Below are 9260 nucleotides of genomic sequence, written 5' to 3' on the forward strand. Positions count from 1 at the left end.
CAAGTCCTAGCCCAAGTAACCAATACAGTTGTTTTGCCGGTCATGCCTTTACAAAGGTATAATTAGTTTCTCATTAAGACTGAAGTCCTAAATAGGATCAGAAGCACTTTTATGTACGTGCTAATAGCGGTCGAATTGTTTCCCAAGCCACAGGAGTGTGAAAGAATAAAATAAAAGTTTTTCAAACAATGGCAGACGAACCAATCGGCTTTTCTTGTCTCATGACAATAAACCCAAAACCGAACTAAGCCATTAACTAAAACTGTGTGAATTTCTTCTCCATTGCCACTGGTGTAAAAACATTTAAGACGTCCGTTTTCCAGTGGTTTTTCTCTGTAAGAATTCAAACTCTTCCGTCAAGACGTATAGCTGAAAAAAGGTGAGGGAGAGAAATTTTTTTTTCGTTACATTGTATTGGGACTATTTCCCGTTTAAATTCAGTGAAGGCAGCTGGCGAGATTTTTGTAGACTATCGCAAACATGGGGTTAAAAAACAGCCAGATGTTTAGAGTCGGTACAGGCTAAAGAAGGTAAAAACCATGTGAAAATATAACTTACAAATCGACCTTAGTTTCATCTGTGCATGACTCCTTACTCGACGCATTTTTTTCACTTCAAGTTAACTGGAATAAGTAAAGTTGGTTTAAATTTTAATCAAAATCGTGCGAGCTTCAAATTGCAAGTCATCAGCTTCGGAGAACTCGATCTCGTTCTTTCCAGAATGCTTTACTGTCATCGATATTTTGTTTTTCAACTCGTTAGTAACTCATGTTTTAATAACAGCATCGGAAAACACGCACTGTCGAGCAAATACAATCCCTAAAGCATGTCACTCAAGAACACCTTGAAGTTCCTGTACATAACACTTCTGATTAACGATCATCTGGGGAATTATTTGTTGAGTACTTTTCTCCGTGACTGAAATTAAAGATCTACTGCTTTTGAACAAGAACAAAGTTGAATAATTTTGAATTATACGCAGCGAATCATGACAGAACAGTTTTTTTCCGACTGTTTTCTCGGTTGAATAACATTTGTCGGTATTATCAGTTTTTTATGACCGTCATTCTTTTCTACAGCGCAAGCTTATCCACTTAACTTCTCCCTTGTTCAATGTTCATTGAGGGACGGAACTGTTGCTATTCGGGTTTCAGGGCAGGTTGCGTTACTATACATTTACTATAATGGATCCAAGTGTAATCGCTTGGAAATGTGAGTGAGGGTTGAATTTTGTATTTCTAGTCTTCGATAACAACTTGCGAGGCGAAAGGTTTTGTCTTAGTTGGCTCGAGGGAATGCACTTAAAATGATTAATTTTTAACTATGTTTTACGAGGCCTATAACAATGTAAGTGACACTAATTATTCAATTCCTTTCAATTTATCCTCGAGCGAATCTGTCTCATTAATATCTTTTAATTACAGTTGCTTTAGCTTTAGTAATTATGCCTACTCTTTGTAGGCTTCACAATTATTTTGGGTCCGTATTTCTTCCCTTACATTTCCCAAAAATTTATCATGGCGTGTTTCGCCGCCTTTGAGCGAAACAAACTTCACCAGTTTTTAAAGATTGTTTCCTTTTCACCTAAGCGCTCGATTTACGCTTTTTTGAGTTTTTCTTTAGCCTTTGCCTCGTTTTCTCGCTGATTTTAAGTTTTGTTGGCTGCTCCTACATTCCAAAAGGAACGTTCCTCAAGTATCGACTGTTCCTCGTTTTTGTGTTCCTATTGACTATAAGAGGACCAGATTTTTTGCATGGTAGGAACCAAACGTTCACTCTAGTGTAAAAGAGGAACTTTCGTTCCGAGTTCCCAACTGTAAATGGAACATATTGTTCTCAAACTGATAAATTAAGACTGTTTTGTTCCGAGTTCCTTTCTGTGCATGGAACCCATTGTTCCGAAATTGGTAAACTAGGACTGTTTTGTTCCGAGGTCCCCTCTGTAAATGGAACACATTATTCCCAAATTAGTCATTTAGGACTGTTTTGTTCCGAGTTTCTATCTGTTGATGGAACACATTGTTCCCAAATTGGTCATTTAGGACTGTTTTGTTCCGAGTTTCTATCTGTTGATGGAACACATTGTTCCCAAATTAGTCATTTAGGACTGTTTTGTTCCGAGTTTCTATCTGTTGATGGAACACATTGTTCTCAAGTTGGTCATTTAGGACTGTTTTGTTCCGAGTTCCTATCTGTAAATGGAACACATCGTTCCCAAATTGGTCATTTAGGACTGTTTTGTTCCGAGTTTCTATCTGTTGATGGAACACATTGTTCCCAAATTGGTAAATTAGGACTGTTTTGTTCCGAATTCTCATCTGCCAATGGAACATACCGTTCCCAAATTGATATTTTTGTTCCGAATTCCCATCTGTGAATGGAACAGTTCGTTCCCAAATTGGCCACTTATTACGAAGTATAGGACTGTTTTGTTCCGAGTTCCTATCTGTAAATGGAACATATTGTTCCCAAATTGGTCATTTGGGACCAGATTTCGGACCATTTCTCTGCGCATTCCTATTTTGTTCCCAAATGGAGGTGTACTTTGTAAGGCAAACAATAGGGCGCGCTCAGACCTGCTTGGGCAAGTTTGGTTGCATGTCACTGTCATGAATTTTGCACAATAGTAATGAGGGCGGGCAAGTAAGGGCATGACTTGGCAAATACAAACATATATGCAGTTCCTTTGCTTGTCATCGGCTCATTGGTTATGGGTCAGATTTAAAGGAGATCGTGTTGGCCAAATGCTCTTCAAAAGGCAAAATGAGCAAGAAGTGCAAGGTCAATTGGTCGGATATCGATGGAGCATCACCCATACCAAAACGGCTTCACTTGGAAAAGGATGAAACCGACAGCTTGTATCACTGCCCAATACAAGAGTGTGACCATGGTGGATTTCAAAGTCAAAGAGGGTGCAGAAAACACGTTAATACCAAGCACAGTTGGTTCTTTTATTTCGATGAAAAGCCCAATTCGAAAGAAACCACAGATTCGCTAAAGGTAGCAAGAAATGTTCCAATGGTGAACACAATTCAAGATCAAACAAGTGAGACTACAAAACATGCCGGAAAGTTACTTCCCTCATTTTCATTGTCTTGTGACATTGGCGAAGTATTCACGAGATGGTTGACTGGAAGTGGTGGCGGTTGCAAGAAAGATCGCGCAGCTCAACAAATAGTGACAAGATGCTTTAAGTTTCTTAGATTTTGTTGTGAAGACGAGGAAGAGTTGACTTTTGACATGGTGGACTTTAGTTTGTGTTCTCCAAATTTGTTGTTCAGGTTTATCGACTACTTACAAGACGAATGCAAGCTTGGACATGGTGGACATTTAGGCTACATAGATGCCATTTCTGAAATGATCGACTTCAGAAAGCTTCATGGCGCATCAGAGGCAGTCTTTCGAAAGTTCTCTGCAACAGAGCTGTACCTCAAAAGAGCGCGAAAGACGGTTGCTAAGATGATGATATTGCAGTGGACACAAGATTTAGACATCGAAACACTAGAAGCGAGGGGCCATTGGGCAACAATGGAGGAGTTGTTGGAGGTGGTGAAATTCCATCTGCCGCGCTACGAGAATACCGTGAAGATTTGCAAATCGAGTCCAACTCAAGTTAACCCTTCAGACTTGACATTTGCCACGAAATTCGTTGCCATGTATCTGTTCATCAAAGTGAAGGGGTCGCGTCCCATGACTTATCAATATTTGACGGTGGACATGATTGCTACAGCTAAGGAAAAGGGTGGATTCATTGATCAGAAAACGTTCAAGACTGCTGGAAAGTATGGATTTGATTCTTTGATCCTGACCGATGCAAACATGCAAGTTCTCAATGGCTACATCTCGAACGTCAGACCTTTGCTTAAACCCCAGTGCGATTTCGTTCTCGTCAACAGAAATGGGGGCCAACATGGTAAATTGGGGGAGATCATGAGCAAACTGGTGTTTGATGCAATTGGAAAGTACATCCATCCCACGCGTTATCGCCAAATTGTTGAAACGCAGAGCCTCAATGAGCTCACTAGCGAGGAGCAGAGGATTTTGTCGGAAGACCAAAAACACAGCTCTGCTGTTGCCAAAGTTCACTATCAAAAGCAACGATCCCGTGAAGTTGCTTTGAAGGGTCACGAGTGCCTACAAAAACTTCAAGGTGCCAAGGGTTCAGAGGTGGACGAGGACGTCCACGCAAGACTCGGAGATTCAACTTCCGACGCCGGGCCTTCAGTTGGAAGAGTGCAAAATATCAACTCCTCCCCCAATAAGGACGCCCTGCCTAAAAGAATCTTGCGCTCTCAGAGGAACATTCGTCGTGTTTTGAAATTCACAAAAGAAGAGGACGATTTTCTAAAGGAAGGGATAACTAAGCACGGGTTTGGACAGTGGACTGCTATTTTGAGAGATGACGATTTCCAATTTCAAGACGGAAGAACAGCGGACTCTCTAAAGAAAAGGGCTGGAATGAAAATGCCACTCGGTTAGCAATTCAACTAGCAAAAAACAACAAATGCACACCAACTAAAATGCAGAGGAAACTGGACCATTTAATTATCGCAATTCGACAAACAGCTAGCCTGTTAACACATCTACGGAACGCGTTTTATAAATGATCAAACTGTAATAAACTCTAATTTCTTGGATACAAAAGTCTATTCTTGTAACGAGTTATCGTAGGTACATGTAGCGTTCTGAGTGCCTAATTCTATTTACTTGATGTGGAAAATTATCAAACTACTGAAAAAGACCACCCTACGGCCTATCTTACGAGGAAATAAAACCGCTTTTACTTTTGACTAGTAAAGTATCGAGTTAGAACGTTCTGGGATTTTTTGACTGCTCGTTGACTGCTGGATTGCCTCTTTCGCTTCTTTTTGTTAGAAGTACTAGCTCGAAGTAGTTCAGCAGAGACTGCACAGTCGTTGAAGCTTGAATGAGGCACAGACGCACCACTTGTGTTCGGAAGAGGAGTGATGAAAATACTCTGTACCTCTTCCGTCTCATCCACTCCATTACACTGCTGAGTGATGAAAATACTCTGCTCCTCGTCCGTCTCATGTGCATGTTGCTGATGCTTTCCAGTGAGTTTTCTAGACGACTTTTCTCGCCACGTAATTTTCATGTCGATGCCATTTTTTGTCGCACTGGTCAGCAATCAACAGTTATTTTACACCAAACAATAAACTCGATTAACAAGCCACAGTGACGGTAAATTCGTGTGAGAGGAATTTAGGAAATGATGTCTACTCATGGTCCCAGTAGGTGCTATCAACAACATCAACCAGAACTAATGAGGCAAGCGAAAAGAGTTGAGAAAATATTATCTACAGCGGCGTGTTTTCATCGTGTATCACACAATTATTACGACTCATGTTAAAAACACGAACAAGAATAAATAAACTGAGACAGTTCTCATCTTGATGTTGGGGAAGGTAGGAAAGCGACGTATCAGTGTCACTGGCTTTTGAAGAAAGATGTAACATTTTCTATGTCACCGCAAATGTGGGATGTGGTTCAATAAAAACAGTTGAAACAGAATATAGAAACCAGAGATAAGTAAAATCTTGTATTTCAAAGGCCAAAGGATAAAAGTGCAAAATGTTATGCTTTAGTTTTGCAAAGAGATATTAAAACAAATCTGAACATTTTCGCAAAATCCGTGAAATCCGTCCTTTCCGCCGTGATTACAAGAAAGTTTGATCCAACTGCCTCCCAGTACTGGAAGTTTCCACCGAAGGTTTTTCCTATTAATGGCGGAAAGGACGGATTTTACGGATTTTGCGGATTTTTTAATTTAATTTAAATCTTCTCTTTAAAACTGTAAGTATAATATAAATAATATATTATAATATATCATTACTAATATTTTACTTACAGTCTTAAAGAGAAGAATTAAATAAAACCAATTGAAAAAATCCGCGAAATCCGCGAAATCCGTCCTTTCCGCCATTAATAGGAAAAACCTTCGGTGGAAACTTCCAGTACTGGGAGGCAGTTAAGTGAAACTTTTTACTAAACACGGCGGAAAAGACGGATTTCACGGATTTTGAAACATTGATAGATTTAACTTAGTCATTCCCTTCCATGTCTCAGGCAAGTGTCTTCTTGTGAGAGAACAGTTTGGACCGTTTACCTTTAATTTTTCAACTTTGTTTCAAAATCCAACAACGTTGCTGTTTTTCAATTTTATATTGACTGGGAAATTGCAGTTCAACTTCTAAATGCTTTTACGCCATGGAGCGACAATGAAATGATATGATATCTAAGACTTAACAGATTTAATGAAAATTAGCAAAAGGAACGAGGACATTTGGGAAACGATCCTGTACATTTCCCAAAATTTTTACAGGGTTTATTTTACTGCCTTCGAGAACATCAAAGTGCTCTAGATTTTGAAGCTTGGTTCTATTTTACCTAAACGTTTAATAGATGCTTTTTTAGCTTTAAAGCTGAACTTGTTGGTTTATTTTTCACAAATTTTAAGTTTTTTCGGCTGTTCCGATATTTGTAAAGGAACGTTCCTCTGGGATCGAGCGTTCCTCATTTTTGTGTTCCTATTAACCTTAAGAGGACCAGCTTTTTACAGAGTAGGAACATAGCGTTCACTGTAACGTAAGACAAGAACATTTTGTTCCGAGTTGTCAACTGCAAGTGGAACAAATTGTTCCCAAATGAGTGATTTAGGACTGTTTTGTTCCGAGTTCCTTTTTGTACATGGAACACATTGTTCCTAACTTGATAAATTGGGTCTGTTTTGTTCCGAGTTCCTATTTGTGCATGGAACACATTGTTCCTAACTTGATAAATTAGGACTGTTTTGTTCCGAGTTCCTATTTGTGCATGGAACACATTGTTCCTAACTTGATAAATTAGGACTGTTTTGTTCCGAGTTCCTATTTGTGCATGAAACACATTGTTCCTAACTTGATAAATTGGGTCTGTTTTGTTCCGAGTTCCTATTTGTGCATGAAACACATTGTTCCTAACTTGATAAATTGGGTCTGTATTGTTCCGAGTTCCTATTTGTGCATGGAACACATTGTTCCTAACTTGATAAATTAGGTCTGTTTTGTTCCGAGTTCCTATTTGTGCGTGGAACACATTGTTCCGAAATTAATAAAGAAAGACTGTGTTATTCCGATTTTGCTATCTGTGAATGGAATATATTGTTCCGAAATTGGTCATTAGGAACAAGTTTTGGACTTTATTGTTCCGATTTATCGATCCGTTAACTATGTATTGTGTCACTGAATAGGCGTGTACAGACCTGCCTGGGCAAGTTTGGGTTGTATCTCACTGTCATGAATTTTACACAATAGTAATGAGTGTGGGCAAGCAAGGGCATGTTTTGGCAAGTTGAAACGTCCTTTTGTTTCGGCTAAGATTTAAAGGCGATTGTGCTAGCCACATGTTGTTTAAAGGGAAAAAATGAGCAAGAAGTGCAAAGTCAATTGGTCAGATGTCCAAGGAGCATCACCCAAACCAAAGCGGCTTCACTTGGAAAAGGATGAAGCAGACAGCTTTTACCATTGCCCGATACAAGAGTGTGAACATGATGGATTTCAAAGTCAGAGAGGCTGTAGAAAACACGTTAGCACTAAACACAGTTGGTTCTTTTATTTTGACGAAAGGCCCGATTCTAAACAAGTAACAAAGTCGCTGACGATTGGAAGAAATGAAGATGAGACAAGCGAGACCACAAAGCACAACGTGAAGTTACTTTCTTCATTTCCATTATCATGTAACATTGGCGAAGTATTCACGAAATGGTTGACAGGAAGTGCTGGCGGTTGTAAGAAAGATCGTGCCGCTCAACAGATAGTGACAAGGTGCTTCAAGTTTCTTAGATTTTGCTGTGAAGATGAAGAGGAGTTAACGTTTGAAGTGGTCGACTTTAGTTTGTGTTCTCCAAATCTGTTGTTTAAATTTATCGACTACTTACAAGATGAATGTAAGCTCGGTCATGGTGGGCGTTTGGGCTACATAGATGCTATTTCTGAATTGATCGACTTCAGAAAACTTCATGGCGCATCAGAAGCAGTTCTAAGAAAGTTCTCTACGACAGAGCTGTACCTCAAAAGAGCGCGAAAGACGGTTGCTAAGATGATGAGATTGCAGTGGACACAAGATTTAGACATCGAACACTAGAAGCGAGAGGCCATTGGGCAACAATGGAGGAGTTGTTGGAGGTGGTGAAATTCCATCTGCCGCGCTACGAGAATACCATGAAGATTTGCAAATCGAGTCCAACTCAAGTTAACCCTTCAGACTTGACATTTGCCACGAAATTCGTTGCCATGTATCTGTTCATCAAAGTGAAGGGGTCGCGTCCCATGACTTATCAATATTTGACGGTGGACATGATTGCTACAGCTAAGGAAAAGGGTGGATTCATTGATCAGAAAACGTTCAAGACTGCTGGAAAGTATGGATTTGATTCTTTGATCCTGACCGATGCAAACATGCAAGTTCTCAATGGCTACATCTCGAACGTCAGACCTTTGCTTAAACCCCAGTGCGATTTCGTTCTCGTCAACAGAAATGGGGGCCAACATGGTAAATTGGGGGAGATCATGAGCAAACTGGTGTTTGATGCAATTGGAAAGTACATCCATCCCACGCGTTATCGCCAAATTGTTGAAACGCAGAGCCTCAATGAGCTCACTAGCGAGGAGCAGAGGATTTTGTCGGAAGACCAAAAACACAGCTCTGCTGTTGCCAAAGTTCACTATCAAAAGCAACGATCCCGTGAAGTTGCTTTGAAGGGTCACGAGTGCCTACAAAAACTTCAAGGTGCCAAGGGTTCAGAGGTGGACGAGGACGTCCACGCAAGACTCGGAGATTCAACTTCCGACGCCGGGCCTTCAGTTGGAAGAGTACAAAATATCAACTCCTCCCCCAATAAGGACGCCCTGCCTAAAAGAATCTTGCGCTCTCAGAGGAACATTCGTCGTGTTTTGAAATTCACAAAAGAAGAGGACGATTTTCTAAAGGAAGGGATAACTAAGTACGGGTTTGGACAGTGGACTGCTATTTTGAGAGATGACGATTTCCAATTTCAAGACGGAAGAACAGCGGACTCTCTAAAGAAAAGGGCTGGAATGAAAATGCCACTCGGTTAGCAATTCAACTAGCAAAAAACAACAAATGCACACCAACTAAAATGCAGAGGAAACTGGACCATTTAATTATCGCAATTCGACAAACAGCTAGCCTGTTAACACATCTACAGAACGCGTTTTATAAATGATCAAACTGTAATAAAC

The 9260-nt window shown here is 40.1% G+C and overlaps 1 protein-coding gene and 2 pseudogenes across 2 annotated transcripts in view; all 3 read left to right on the plus strand.

Moving 5' to 3' along the window:
- The first annotated feature begins 257 nt into the window (after positions 1 to 257).
- LOC110068536 (neurocalcin homolog pseudogene) overlaps positions 258 to 9260 on the plus strand; it is a 14444-nt pseudogene continuing 5441 nt past the window's right edge. The window contains exon 1 of the transcript XR_016208849.1: positions 258 to 379. The product of XR_016208849.1 is annotated as a neurocalcin homolog pseudogene (transcript). The remainder of the gene's footprint in view (positions 380 to 9260) is intronic.
- On the plus strand, positions 2421 to 4521 carry LOC149109632 (uncharacterized). Its single transcript, XM_089294759.1, has one exon. It carries the CDS (start codon positions 2764 to 2766, stop codon positions 4477 to 4479), a length of 1716 nt encoding a protein of 571 aa, XP_089150885.1. The 5' UTR covers positions 2421 to 2763; the 3' UTR covers positions 4480 to 4521.
- On the plus strand, positions 6327 to 8841 carry LOC149109633 (uncharacterized; annotated as a pseudogene).

Source organism: Orbicella faveolata, unplaced genomic scaffold (assembly GCF_042242905.1).
Source record: "Orbicella faveolata isolate gen_17 unplaced genomic scaffold, um_ofav_v1 contig_25, whole genome shotgun sequence".
Lineage (NCBI taxonomy): Eukaryota > Metazoa > Cnidaria > Anthozoa > Scleractinia > Merulinidae > Orbicella > Orbicella faveolata.